Source organism: Calcarisporiella thermophila (assembly GCF_041956535.1).
Source record: "Calcarisporiella thermophila strain CBS 279.70 unplaced genomic scaffold VTP21scaffold_5, whole genome shotgun sequence".
Taxonomy (NCBI): domain Eukaryota; kingdom Fungi; phylum Calcarisporiellomycota; class Calcarisporiellomycetes; order Calcarisporiellales; family Calcarisporiellaceae; genus Calcarisporiella; species Calcarisporiella thermophila.
This window is the reverse complement of record NW_027192195.1, coordinates 289,121-303,533: the sequence shown is the minus strand read 5'-3', so window position 1 is coordinate 303,533 and position 14,413 is coordinate 289,121. Positions and strand designations below refer to the sequence as shown.

Genomic DNA, 14,413 nt, shown 5'->3' with positions numbered 1-14,413 from the left:
TTGAAAAGGTTGGATGACGAAACTCTCTTTAGAGTTTCATGAACGGCAATGGGAGATCACAGTCGAATTTAATCAAAAATAAAGACCTTAAGGTTAAACTGGCGAACACCCCCCTGTTCCCAACTGCCCGTTCCAGCCGTGCGGGACGAGGATTTGTCCAGGACGAGCAACTGGATTTTCTTCCATCCGCGCCCTCCTTCTCGCTCCTCTTTCTATTTTTCCCTGCACCACTGTTCTAGGCTCCCCCCCTCCCCCTTCCCCAATCTTCCTCACCCGCAGCCAAAGCAGAAAAGTGGGTTCGCTCTATCGTTCACCCGCCTGTGACTTCAAGGTGAAGAAAAAATAATGAGACCTATGCAGCCCCTCTTTCTCGCTTGCCTCCTTTTTTTGGCTTGAACAAGGACGGGTCACTAAGATGAATCACCCGATACATCAATCATTAGGCGGCAGATGCAAGATCATGAACAAAGACGAGGTGAGAGGAGGGAGTCGATGCTCGTGCACCCAAGACTTTTCCCAGAGAAATACTTTCCAAATCAAGGCGTTGCTGCAACCGCTAACCATACCGGGCGCATGACCTTATCCCTATTTATGGCACGTTGCAGTCACTTAGAGTTATATGAAAACCATAAATGAAAAGGGAAATCCACAATGCGGCTACGATCTCTGCTGACATGGATCTCAAGAAGAAACGGGTAGGAAAGCGGCGGCCTCGCTCCTTGTGGCCTCGGCCTACTTGGCTTTATATTTTTTGTATGTGTTTTCTTTTTTCATGTTAATAATGTCTTATGCAGGATGAAATCTGGCTGCCGACGGTAGATCAGGAGGATCCTTTGCCCAAGGAAATTCCAGTGTATCGCTCCGAAACATACTGATCGCTTCATGTTTCTATAGAACAGACACGGAAAGTAACAGGGGAGGGGGAGGGGAGAAAAAAAAAGTAAAATGAGGAAAAATCACATTAAAATAAAGGATTGCCCGAGGAAGCGAAAAAAAAAGTAAACAAATTCACACGTTACAGGACAGTAGCGAACAAAAAAAAAAAATCCGTAAATCCATGATAATATAAAAAAGAAATATACTAGGGGAAGAATGAAGAACAAAAACACTGAAAAGATGTTTTCTACTTAAGGCGAGGGAGAGCCGGTCTTCTTTCGTCCCCCATTCTTCTTCTTTCTTCCTTTCTTACTGGCGCTCTTGGCGGTTTTCTCGCCCTCGTCCTCATCTCCGGCTGTGGGGGTGTCCTCCTCATCTTCGGCCTCGACCTCGGGTTCCTTTGAAGCTTGGCGACGGCGCAGGTTGTAGGGGGTCTGAGGCTCAGCGGACCTGGTAGCGTCGGGCTCGGGCGTGTGCTCCCTCTCCACGTCACCATCCTCCTTCTTGCCCTTCTTGCCCGAAGACTTCTTCCCCTTTGCCTTCTTCTTGGCCTCCTCGTCCTCCTCCTCCGTCGTGTATTTGAAGAGCTCCTTCAGCTCCCCGCGGACCGCGGCCGTCCCCACAGCGGCAAGAATACAGGCGGGCGAAAGGTAGAGCAGTGCGGGCTGGGCAGCCTTGAAAACGTGCATAACCGTAATAGTGGTCACCAAGCCGAGCACATAAGCCACAAAGCACGAGGTGAAATAGGGCTTGATAAACCCGGCGTTTCGGCGGTAGCCCACCGCTTTGCTGGGGTCCTTGTGCGCCGCCAAGTGGTAGTCGAATCGCAGGCACAGAGCAACGAAAATTCCAGGGATGACGATATCTCCCAAGCCTAGCAGAGTGAATCCGGGGGCCTCACCGGCAATCAGAGCAGGCAAGTCCTTGGGGAAAACTACCTTGATGGGCGCCTCGAAATTCGTGGCAACGCTGACCATGACCGTCGTACCGAACACCCAGAAGATGTCATAGACAAACAAGCCCGACAGCAAGATGATGCCCGTCTTGAATGAGTCGAGAGAAAGCAGTTCAATTGCGTTCATGGCAAAGCAGATTCCAAAGACATTAGAGGCAATCCAGTTCTTAGTCCAGGCGTAATACACCGTCAACAGGAGCGAGGCGGCTCCCGCAACAAAGTGGAGCTCCGTGAAGCGGCTCGCATACAGCACCTTGTGTTTGTGTACTAGGGAGAGCTTATAGGGCGAAAGGCGCAAGCCAGTAACTCCACGGATAAAACGCGCGCCAACATGGGTAACCGAGGCAATACCGAGCACGGCAAAGTATGCGGTCAAAAGCAGGTTAACATAGTAGCGATCAAGATATTTGAACACGAGGAAGAGCGTGAAGAGCGCGATGGATCCGAACACTGGGAACAAATAAGCGTCAGAGGAGGAGAGCGACTCAGGGGTGACATCTTCATCCTCGGAATCGGACGCGGGTTTAGGTGCCTTCACGCCCTTCGGAAGCTGCAAGAGAAAAGGGAGAATTTAGTAAGAAGCCAATGACTAACGCTACTCAAAGCTCAGCTCAGACCTTCGCCTTCCTAAGCGCATAGAGGGATCCGTAGTAGATTGGCGCAACGGCCATTATACCCAGGGCACTATAGGCCACGAATATACCGGGTTTGTCCATTTCCACGTAGTTGAAATTGAAAAAGAGTGGATCGTTGCCCACAAGTTATAGAAAAGAATGGAGTTAAAGGATGTTGTTTTAAAACACGATCCTAAAGACTCTATTTTCGCTGATATTTTTTTTTTGTGTGTCAGGTTTCGATTGGATAAACGCGTACTTTTACTGTGGCTTAGCATGGTCGGTTACTATGGGGTAAATTTTGAAACTAGGCCACTCGCCACCAGGGGACCCAATCCGTATTAATCATGCCTATTAGATCATCCTTTAAACCAGCCATACTACTTGAAGCCCTGACAAGCTCTCTGCATCCTTTGTTTATAGGGCTAGTGTCACTGTTGCTAATAGATAGCGAACCTTTGCCATCGGGTCTCTATCTAAGTTGGCTAAAGGATAGCCTATAATATGTCTGCATTAAGTTTGCTATTATAGCGATGAAGAGGCTCAATCTCCCGGGCTTTTCTTTATACTTTCAGAATACACAAAATGTTCCTAGTACCAAAACCTTGCTAGAATGATGACTTAGTACGAAGAAATGCTCGCAGCCTTCTTTTTATTATTATTGTCTTTCATATTCTTACCAGGGTTACATCCAGGAGAAGTGTTAAACCTAGCTGATCATAACATCTCTTTTGTACATTTTCTTTCTCTCCGCCACCTTTTTTTTTCGAAATGAAACTTGGATTGCCTCATTCCATATTTGCTCCAGTTTAAGTGAATGAAAATGACTGTGCATCAAGCTTAGAAAAAAGAGGATCGGCGTGCACTTGTATCCTTCATTAGATCGAGAATGCGCATGGACACAGGATCTTCCAGTAATAGAGCTATCCTATTGTAGAAGGCAGATGAATTACATTGGACAAAATATATCTAATTTTGTCCATTGTTAATTGGCCAACTCTAGGCGAGAGGCTAGCGTTGGCTCAGCTGCTAATGGCGACTATTTTCAATTCAGTCTGTACCCCATTAATTGAAAATCGACATTTTTACTGATAGCCTCAATATCTATTTAAAAGAATATCTTTAGGTCATTTATTATAGAAATGGATGCAATCTACCAAGTTGAATGAAAATAGAGGATTTAGAATCCAACAAGCATATAACGTATCTAGATCAGTTCTATTGAGTCAATCTCTGCGATTCTGTTTCCTACCGAATTATAGGGGAAGAATCGAAGCTGGTGATATCTGGAGTGACAAAAAGTGCTTCTAAACACAATTAGAGCAATGTTGGCTATCAGGACACAAATCTGGCCACTTGATATGTTTTGGTGATAAGTTTGATGGATGAGGCGCTGACTGAGATGATCTGGGATGTTCAGTCAAGCTCCTTACGTATATTCATAGGCAAAAGTGCTAGAAAAAAATTATGTTGATCTCTCGTGATAATAGAATGCTGATGTTATCATGTGAAGATTACACGGCCTAGGTATTCCTCTGATTAAAAAGCTGAGCGGCTGAATCAGAGCCATTTTTTCTAGGCTTCATATTCAATTGTATGCGAGCCACCGAAGAAGTGTGATTTCTCATATGAGTTCATTTTCATTCTTTCAGTCACTAGGTTGTATTTCAAGCATCCACATTAAGGCGCATTCATCACTGACAAAATGCGCTTTACTCTTTTAATTTATTGTACATACTTTTTTTTTGCATCTGAAATGTATGTTCCTGCTCCAAGCTAACTGCTGCAACAGCGCCATCGATCCGAATTCGATAAGTATATATTAAAAACAAAGCAAATTAATACATTACATAGGGGTTTTTATTAATATCATGTCCATATCATAAGATCTTACGAGAACTTATGACAATCTGTGTTTTCTTCCTAACATCATAAAATGAATTACACGTTCACTACTCGTTAGAAATATCCGACTATTTTTTATTTTTTGTTATTTTCAGACTCTTTTTATTCAATTCTGTGCGCCTGCTTTTCCGGCCCAGAAGTGCTAGTCAATAAATAATGTTCAATTTGCTAAGATGATGGTTTCCAATTAAAGTGTGCCAGATGCCGACATCATATCCCTTTTCGAAATCTGGGAACGGATGGGATCAATTTACCATTTATGAGTATTTTAGATGGGAGAGGAATTATTTCAACAGCTGTTAAACAGAGGAATTATTCAATGTATAATTCGAAGCAGATATTCAAACGGTATTGATGGGCTGACGATTTCGATTGTCTTCAAGTATATGTCAATCTATTTTATTAGCCGGATTTGGGTTCCAACATATCGCATTTGTAGGTTTGTTATTGTCCATTATCCATTAGTATTGCTAATTCAGGAAAGACTAGGAGGCGACTTGGACTATCGATATTGCATGTAGCAACGGAATGTACATTCGCATTTTATGCCTCCCAATTTCATTACCACTTGAACAAAGACGGAGGGAATTTTTGTGGAAATTAGGGATTGCATAGAGAAGAAATTTAGATCTACCACGTTATTGGACAGTATTTGGCCCATCAGATAAGTAACTAATATGATATATCGTTACCACAACTCTAGGCAACATTATAGCCTAGCGGTTGAGTCCTGAGAAAAACCCGGCAAACTCTCATGGACGGGTGCCGTCACCGGGAATCGATCCCAACACACAATGGTTAAGCTCCGGAGCTCTTAACTATGCTATTCAAGGACGCGTAAGCCACTAAATCCAAGCCATCCCCAAACTGCGCCATTGATCCATATTATACTAAACTTCCTTCAACAAGTAATATGATACGAGCTCGTGTAGCTAAGTTGGTTATAGCGTGGCGCTAATAACGCCAAGGTCACAGGTTCGATCCCTGTCACGAGCAGTTCATTTTGATGAAAAATCTTATTTTAATTCTTTTAATTACATATTGAATTATATCTTGAATTTAAATTTGAGCCCCATTCTTTTGGTTGCTCACACACTTAATTCATCCCATATCCGTCCCATGGATTCCACATTTTTGATTCTACAAACTCTACTAGGCTATTCCACGCCGCCTCGGTATGACGCTCCAGCAACCCCTGCACACGGCGGTGTATCTCTGGATCTCTCGCCAAACCTGCGCGAACCGATTCAATACAGGTTGCAGCGGCAACCTCGGCAGAGACTCTGCGGATTCGGGTGAGGGAGGGGAACAAGACCTTCTGGTACCTTTCCTCAGGTGTCAACGACTGTGCTAGGCCCTTTGCCGCGACATTAATCATTCCATCGGAGATGTGGACCGACTTGGACAGGATGGCCCCAAGTCCCAAGCCGGGGAAGAGGTACAGGTTATTGCCTTGACCCCCGATGAGCTCCTGCTTTGTGTCTGGGACCCGATAGGGTGGGAATTTGGTACCTGATGCGAACACGGCTCGGTTATCTGTATATTTCATGGCTTCCTCGAAGGTGCATTCGGCACGTTCAAGTGGATTTGACAGGGGAAAGATGATCGGCTTCTCATTTAATTCTCCCATGCGTCGCAGTATGCTTTTGTCGAAAGCACCGCGCACCGCCGAGAGGCCTATCAACGCTGTGGGTTTGACATAGTCCACAGCCTCCAACAAGCTACGCACCTGCTTTCCGATGCTCTCTCTCCTTGCAAAATAGGTTTTATGAGCCGCAAGCTTGTCTCCACGTTCCACTGTAACCAGCCCCTTGGAGTCGACGAGCCAGATGCGTTCACGTGCTTCTTGTTCTGACATTCCCTGGCTTTCAAAGATGGTGAGAAGTTGTTTTGCGACGCCCACTCCTGCTGAGCCGGCTCCGAAGAAGAGAATACGATGATCTTTTGGGGAAACGTGCGAGGCAACGTTTTGAACGGCGTTGAAAAACCCTGCAAGGATGACTGCGCCAGTTCCCTGGATGTCGTCGTTGAAACAGAGGTGTTTGTGTTGATAACTTTCAAGAAGGGAGAATGCCTAGAGAAGTAGAAAATGCGTCGAAAATGGGAAATCAAAGGTGGGGGTTAAACATATAAAGGAGACTTACGTGTTCAGAGGAAAAGTCTTCGAATTGCACTAAGATATTAGGATATGCCGCGTAGATTTCATTCAATACTTGATCAACGAAATGATGGAAGGTTTTATCATTTGGCCTAATAATAGTAGATATGTTAGTGATTTCAAAAATAAACAAATAGCATTGCTGAGCTAGTCTACCTTTTCTGACGAAGCCCAAGATACAGAGGATCGGCTAAGTATTTTTCATTATCCGTCCCGACATCAATACAAATGGGTAGACACCGTCTAGGGTCGATTCCCGCTGCTGCAACATAAAGCTGAAGTTTTCCTACGGCGATCCCCATTCCATTAGCGCCCAGGTCGCCTAGACCGAGGATACGCGAACCGTCCGTTATCACAGCAATCTGGGGTGTGAGAGATGGATCTGGGGGAAACGGTGCGTAATTTCGTATTATTTCCCGGAGGTTTGGTAAATCTTTGAGCGAGAGAAATAGGCCATCGGGCACTCCTGGTGGGGCCAAAAAAGGTCCAACGCGTGAGAATTCCAAGCAAGCCTCTCCCACTGTTGGAGTATAGACAATTGGCAGCAATTCCTCGAAATTCTCGAGTAGCAACTGATAGAAAAGATGCGTATTAGTATTGCGAAGCCACGAGAGAAATACGTATTTTTCTAGTGCCGTAGGTTTTGTTCTGAGAAATTCTCGGGCACGTTCCTTTTGAAGAGCGGGGGATTCAATTTTTGAAGTGAGGTGTCCATGAAGTCGAAAGTGGGACCGCAAGTGGATGGGAGTGGCGGTGCCTAAAAAAAATCAACGCGAATTAAAGATATTATTAATACAACTCAGAAAGTGATAAGATATAACGATATGAAATTTTCTATTCTCGGGGGAAACACGCCAGGAGACGGCGCTAGGTCTTTACCTTGGTTGTAAAAAGGTGATGGACAAATGTTTTTTGAATTTCTTATCCCATCCTCACCCGAGCCCTTATCGAGTATCTCATACGTGGATTGCGCAAGTACTCTAGAACTACGAGTGTTAAAATGACGGCCAGTACTCCTAAAGAAATGTGCAGTTGCACTGTGGGGCGAAATGCGTTGATAAATTTTGGGAATGAGAAGCATGATTATCCAATGAGTGGTTCTATTAAAACTTTTGAGAATTCGCCATGAAGTGAAATACTATTCGATATTTGTTGAGTAAAAATGACACTCGGAAAAATCGGGCAACTCGCTTTTCCCCAAATCTTGTGCCATCAGATATAGCCAATAAACTGCATATTAAAAAACACCTTTATTTTATTTCAATAGAGCTCCTCTTTTTTCTTCTCCTTCAAACACAATGGAAAATAAAATTCAAAAAATAAAGAATAAAATGAAGAAAAAAATGTTTGAATAAAGAAAAAAAATAGAGAAAAAAACTAGGATAAAATTATTGATTAAAAGCAAGAGAAAACGAAAAAAATAATAAATTTAGGTATTGCAAAAATCAATGATAAAAAAAAGCAATAGAAGAAAGAGATCCAGCAAAATTAGTGAAGCCTTAAAAAAAAAAAGAGCTGAAAGGAAAATAAAGGTTAACTACTGGGCATACTCTAAACATTATCACTTGGTGTCCTTGCACCACTGGGCAATTGTTGCCCCATCTGTCGTAGCTTTTCAACGACAAATGCAACCTTCTGGCCATATTTGCTTCCACGTAAACTGACCATATGTTTCCGAATTTGCTGCACGCACACTTCACGCTGGCGCTCATTGGCGTTGTTGAGGATAAACTGCACAATGTAATTGCCGTATTGGTCGGAGGCAATATCTATGAGGGGAATACGCGGACTGGCAAGAATAGATGAAACGTTTGAGTATTCGATTGCAGCAAGATGGTATTAGAGTGTAGACTTACCGGTCTGGTGAAGGGCGCAATACCTCTTGGATAAAGCTTTCCATCACGCTCTCACTCCCGGTCTTGAGCGCTTTCTCGACCACCTTGCTTGCATACTGGTCCATGCTAAGCGAGACAACTTGCTCCAGGATGGTCTGCATCACCTTCTCTCGATCTTGATTTGCCCCGTGCTCGATGATGTGCTGGATAACCCAATTGCCCCATTGGCCTTTAGAAATCGAAACAATGTGATTAAGGACCTCATGAATGACAGAGCGCTTATAGAAAGAGACATATTGGGGTAAATCAAAAATCATCTCGATATGAATAGTCAGATGCACTGCCTACCTTGTCTTGCTCGGAGCAGTTTTCGAAAATGTTCTGAACAACCAAACTCCCCGTCTCGTCCAACGCGACCTTATGCCAAGAACCTGCTATCGCATTATTCACGTAGGTCATGACGGCTGGTGGCGACGAAGACCACCGAATTTCAAATATTTTTTGCCACACATGACTTGCGTACTTATGCGTAATGGTCTCAGGGATCTTGCGGAACATTTCAGTCACCATGCTAGTTTTCGTTGCTTCATCCACATTGTCTAAGGCCTTTTGCACAACATGACATCCAAATGGATCGCATGCGAGAGAGAGAATATTGCCACGCATCGAATTGGCAACTGCATGAACCTGCTGCTCATTGCCGAACTCGAAACAGCGCTGCACCAGGAAGTTCCCAAACCGATTCGTCATTAGACCATATGCCTGAGAAAGAATAGCATCAAAAATGGCTTGCTTCTGTTCTCCATGAACACACTTGAGCTTCTGCTGAAGAAAGATGGACGCTTGCTGGTCAGTTTGATTGATGATGCGGTCAACGCATAACTGGACATGTGAGAATATGGGAGAAGAAAGTATAAGCGCTTGAACATTGCCTCGTCACAACAGAACAGAAAATATTACCTGCCAGTCCGCGTTAGTATGCTTGTCCAGCGCCTTACGGAAGTGACCTCGCTCTTGTTGACAAGCAGAAATCGGACCGGACAATCGATTTGTAGAGAGCTGTAGATCCAACAAAAATTAGACACCTGCCGAAATTCTATGTATGTTGAAACTTACCTCTTCAGTGCTGATTGTAGATGCCGACCGTCCGCTTTTTGAGCGCGTGAGCACTTCTGGCTCGGCAAATGTGTCCATTTCTCCAAAATCGCTAACTGATCTTCCGATTGTGCTCAATGTGTTCATTCCTCTACCTACAGGAGTCGGGACAGAGGAAACTGACGAGGATTGAGTCGGAGCACTTCCTCTTCGGCTCAGCTCTGCTCGAAGCTGCTCTACCTCTCTTTCGCGCATCCCCACTTCTTGCATTGCTCGCGCAAGTTTAGTTCTCATTTCCTCAATTTCAGCAGTCTGAGCTCCTGCTCGCTTTCCCATATCTGCTAGTTCCTGTCTCAACCGCGTGATCTCTCGCTCCAACTCAGAATCATTCCTTGCTGCATCAATGTTGCTCATCTCTCCTAATAACTGGCGCAGCTGCCGAATGGCTTCCGTTTCTTCCACCTCCAGCTCATCATCTGCTGGTGTTTGGGTATTCTCACCACCCTTGTTACGGGAGAGACTCTTCTCCAGCAGCTTTTGTAATACTGTGATCTCCTTCTCCTTAAAGGTGAGAAGGGAAGTATTTTTCTCGTGACGTTGTTGGGCGATCACAAATTGAGCCTGAAGGTCACGCAGTTCCATTTCTTTGGAGTGCAGAGTTTGGTTCAATGTGGAGCATCCCTGGCGATACTACGATGGTTTATTAAAACACAAAGGATAGATTAGTTTGATAACTGAGATTGATCAAAGAGTAGCTCGAGACAGAAAAATATTTACCCTTTCCAACTCGACATTGACGGTGTTGAGTTGCCAACGCAACTGTGTTACCGTATTCATGCTCTCCACCAGCTTCATCCGAGCAACATTGGGGGGTAGGGTATCAAAATCACCACAATCTAGATTGGGAGTCGATGGCTCAGTGGATCCCTGCGTGCTGGCCATGTATGGAAAATAGGATACGGAGGGGGATCTGCTACTCGGACTTGCCCCAAAAGCTCCACTACCCATGCCTCCATTGTTGGCTCCACTGCTTTCGTTGGAGTAGAATGACCGGAAGGAGTCGGCACTTCGACGGCGTCCTATCCCTAGAATCCCCTCCTGGGTGGCAATTCCGAGACTGTTGACAATGGTCTCGGGATCCACTCGTGGAAGGAGACTCAGATGTTTGGAGAGTGGAGGCTTGGTGGACTCTGGATGATTATGGGACTGCAGGGGATGAACCATTTGGTCAGCAGAGGTGGGAAGAGTGGGGGTAGAGGGGGTTGCGGCTGGAGAGCGTGAGAACGATTCACTTGTGAACAAAGGCGAGTATTGTTCATCGCCCACGACGGGGCTGGGCAGAAGGGAAAATGCGTAGGGATCGACGTCAATGGATCGTCGGTTTGGTTGCTGTTGCGGCGGGGGAGGAAGGCATTCCATGGATTGCGGTTGCTGCGGCTGTGGAGGCGGTTTGCCACTAAGATCGGGGAAGGATGAGCGGTGGCGTAGAAGAGAATCCTTGCAAGTAGAGATGGAGTCGCCGAAGAGGGGTGCAGACGGATTTGAGCTTTTGATGTAGGGAGGTTTGGCTCCTTGTTGCTGCTGGTGCGAGTGGTCAGCGGTAAGTCGCTGTGGGTGTCCGACTGCGCCAAGCATGAATCTTTTTTCTCGAAGTTGTTCCGTCTTGAAAAGATACACTTAAGGGGGAGGGGGTATGTAAAAAAAAGAAAACGAATATGATAGAGGTTCTAGAGAGGTTTTTATGAAAATGTGTATAAAAAAAACTCTATATAATGAGTAAAGATATGCTCTAAAAATAAACAAAAGAAAAAGTATATATATATAAGATGTGTATACCTTGGATAATCAATGCTCAAAAACGAAGTGAGGGTATGCTGTTTGAGGGTATATAATAGTAAAAAAAAAAAAAACTTGGGAGTGCCCTTTTGAAATTTAAAGAAATAAGAAAAAATAATTAGAGTATTAAGAAATAAAATATCCTATGATAAAATAAACACGATGGCCATCTGCAACGATAATAGGTAGGGAGGATGAGAATTAATATGAACCAGGGAGGAGCGCGTTGGTTCAGATAGGTGAAGAGGGAGGAGCGGGGGGGAACACAATGTATAGCGATACGGCACCCTTAACACCTAGGAGAGTGATTATAATAATAATTACAACGTTCGATGGCGATATAAAATAGAGAGAGCAGAAGGAGGAAAAACAGAAAAAAAAAGTGACCAAGACAAGAGGTTTTATATAAAAATGTATCCCAAAAAGTACGGGAATGATTTCAGGGTATCCTTTTTTTGAAATATGCCAACATGAAAAGGATTATCGCATGACAGCTTTAGGAATAAGCGTGGCCTAGATGCTATGGAGAGGATATTTGTTGAGATTACAATTTACATGCATTCTTTGCTTATATGACTCCGGCTATGCTTCTCTATCCGCGCTATCATTCTAGCCCAAAATCAAAGTTTTAGACTGTTTTTTTTCATTAGCAACCGGAATGGAACTTTGGGTCCATAGAAGGTCAGGGATCGGCTCGCACGAGCAAATTTTCCATTTTCCCCACGTTAAGATCACCGTCTAAGAACGCATCATCATTCCGGACAGTTTTTTTTTTCCCTACCAAATCCATTATATCTACTATGTAGTGTGTTTTGCTTCATTTTTGCAATAAGTGAATAAGAATGCTAGAAGAAAATCCCTGTAGAAATGAAGCGGCTTGGCCTATAATAATATTTATTCCAAATATTATTTTAGCATATTCACCATCAAAATCTGCAAAAAAAATTTTTTTTTCATATAACTCTACCAAATCTCGATCAAAAAAAAAAATGCATAATATTCATCCATATTTCGATCCCGGTTCAAAATAAACGACTTTGAGGTGCTCCCCGATTGTAATTGCTCTTGTTACTTTTTTATTGTTGAAGAGAATCTCTTCCCATGAGTTATTGCAGATATAATTTTCATTTTCATTATCGACACAATGTCGAATCCATATCTAGCCCTAACAGAACCCTTGCGCGCATTCGGCTGCATCCTCTCTTCTCACATAAAAATAGAGTCTATAATCATGTTTTATATAACCATTAAAGATACATAGGAAAAAATAAAAAGAAATATTGTTCAGGAATTAGGAGAAACAACTGAAATGAAGATATAAAACAGCAAGCCAATTTATGTCGAATTTGGTTGTTCTGATGTGGAGCGAGAGGGAGTTGGAGCAGTCGCGCGAGGTGGAGTGGGCAGAATACCAGCCTAAAGGAAAAAGAAAAAAAATGAAGCCAAAATGGCAGATGAATAAGCCATACAGTACAAATGTGAATGAGAAAAGGGCTTTCGAAATTACTTTTGCCAGCAGGCGCGCAACACTTTCGCTAGGCTGTGCTCCAACGGACACCCAGTAGCGCGTGCGATCCATATTTAGTCGAACGTGCTTTATTCCTTGTTGATCGGGCACGGGGCTATACGATCCTAGGGTCTCCAGAGGTTTTGCATCGCGACGTGCGCGATTATTGGCTACTACAATATTAAAATGAGGTAGATTCCGGCGTCCACCAATTCGAGCAAAACGGATGCGAACAACCATGCTGGATTCAAACTTGGCCAAGATCTACTCGGAAGACTTCAATGCTGAATCAAATGAAAACCAAGAGTGTAAATAAGACGACATTAGGTGGCTTAGCAATTCCATTTTGAATATTTTCTACCAAAATGGATTCCGGCTTTCTTTCCCCCACGAGAGTCCTCCACCTCGACATTTGTTAATGGAAACGTCAGATATAAAAAAGAATTTACTATGTCTTCCGGAAGAGATTATTTATCATATTCTCACGCTCCTCGATGCTTCCTCTCTAGTTCAAATGTCAAGTACGTGTCGCCATCTCTCTTACCTCACTCGCACAGACACACTCTGGGCTGAGCTGTGTAAGAAATTGCACCCCACTCTCAACACTCTTGGGCCTCCTTTCCAATGTTTTCGAGAGTTCTACGCCAAGCTGTTGCATAGATACGGCTCTTTAATTGGTCATTGGTGTGGCGACTTAAAATACCGAGGTGAATTTTTATTTGTCGTGTGGGACATGACGAAAGGTGCTATTACCGGGATGAGATTAGTTGCCAATAATGAAGTCCATGGATCCACGCCATGGTCTTTGGATCCAGGCGTCAGAATTAGGCACGTGGATGTCCAGTATGGACAATTACCTCGATTTTTTCTCCGATTACACCCGCTTACGGGTCAGATTGTTTGCAATACACGTCCAATGCTTGAACAAGAGGGCAATGTGGCTATTCGGCGAGCGAAATTCTACTCAAACATAGAAACCGAATTATGGATTAGCCGAGAGTCTTACTCAGCTAGGGACGAATACGAACTGTGCGATGAGGGTAGCGACAAGCAACCTATTAATGATTGCTTCGCCTTGTCCATACGATCGCCAAGACAATCATTTGTCCGACACGAACGATATGCCCGATTAGATCTCAAACGATTACTTCCCCAACCCGACTGCATGTTTCAAGGCCTGTTTGTAGGAGATTACGATGGCCACGGAATGGAATTTTTATTGATGACTTACTATGAGGGTAGCAAGAAACTCTACGCCTCAAAGATCACTGGGGATATCAACGTACCTCGTGGGGAAGTCAGCTGGATAGCCTTCATGCACAAACCGCTTCGAGTTGCAAGTGAGAAAGAATTTGAGGGGATGAATGTGTATGAAGGCCGAGGGCAATGTGCGGAACCTCATTTTATCGATGAATGCTTTTTGAATATTGAGGGTAGGTTCAAACAAGTTCTTTAGAGTAGATTATAAGAGGTTGAGCCAGTGCTGACTTTATTTTTGTTAGTAATTCATGTAAGCAATGACAAGTTCGCAGTACATTGGATCGATTTTCGAGAAATAGTCTACTATGTCCGCGTGAGTGAAAGTGTGTTTTCTTTGAGTAGATGAACCCTGTACCCAATTTTAATGTTCAA

The 14,413-nt window shown here is 43.9% G+C and overlaps 5 protein-coding genes and 1 non-coding gene across 6 annotated transcripts; 2 read left to right on the top strand and 4 right to left on the bottom strand.

The window, feature by feature from the left end:
• Nucleotides 1-1,127: 1,127 nt before the first annotated feature.
• VTP21DRAFT_9215 (uncharacterized protein) lies at nt 1,128-2,547 on the bottom strand (the record flags this gene model as incomplete). The annotated part of the gene is made up of 2 exons (XM_069400148.1): nt 1,128-2,381; nt 2,449-2,547. The coding sequence occupies 2 exons, from the start codon at nt 2,545-2,547 to the stop codon at nt 1,128-1,130; spliced, it is 1,353 nt and encodes a 450-aa protein (XP_069254103.1).
• A 2,725-nt stretch (nt 2,548-5,272) lies between these two features.
• Nucleotides 5,273-5,346, top strand: VTP21DRAFT_t55. Its single transcript has one exon. It is a non-coding gene; the product is annotated as a tRNA-Ile (tRNA).
• A 100-nt stretch (nt 5,347-5,446) lies between these two features.
• VTP21DRAFT_9214 (uncharacterized protein) lies at nt 5,447-7,589 on the bottom strand (the record flags this gene model as incomplete). The annotated part of the gene is made up of 4 exons (XM_069400147.1): nt 5,447-6,424; nt 6,495-6,600; nt 6,665-7,265; nt 7,388-7,589. 4 exons carry the CDS (start codon nt 7,587-7,589, stop codon nt 5,447-5,449), a joined length of 1,887 nt encoding a protein of 628 aa, XP_069254102.1.
• Nucleotides 7,590-8,059: 470 nt separating this feature from the next.
• VTP21DRAFT_9213 (uncharacterized protein) lies at nt 8,060-11,073 on the bottom strand (the record flags this gene model as incomplete). The annotated part of the gene is made up of 6 exons (XM_069400146.1): nt 8,060-8,297; nt 8,365-8,621; nt 8,692-9,225; nt 9,304-9,402; nt 9,460-10,128; nt 10,216-11,073. 6 exons carry the CDS (start codon nt 11,071-11,073, stop codon nt 8,060-8,062), a joined length of 2,655 nt encoding a protein of 884 aa, XP_069254101.1.
• Nucleotides 11,074-12,609: 1,536 nt separating this feature from the next.
• On the bottom strand, nt 12,610-13,021 carry VTP21DRAFT_9212 (uncharacterized protein; the record flags this gene model as incomplete). Its single annotated transcript, XM_069400145.1, has 2 exons — nt 12,610-12,690; nt 12,782-13,021. The coding sequence occupies 2 exons, from the start codon at nt 13,019-13,021 to the stop codon at nt 12,610-12,612; spliced, it is 321 nt and encodes a 106-aa protein (XP_069254100.1).
• A 274-nt stretch (nt 13,022-13,295) lies between these two features.
• On the top strand, nt 13,296-14,237 carry VTP21DRAFT_9211 (uncharacterized protein; the record flags this gene model as incomplete). Its single annotated transcript, XM_069400144.1, has 1 exon — nt 13,296-14,237. The coding sequence occupies one exon, from the start codon at nt 13,296-13,298 to the stop codon at nt 14,235-14,237; it is 942 nt and encodes a 313-aa protein (XP_069254099.1).
• Nucleotides 14,238-14,413: the final 176 nt, after the last annotated feature.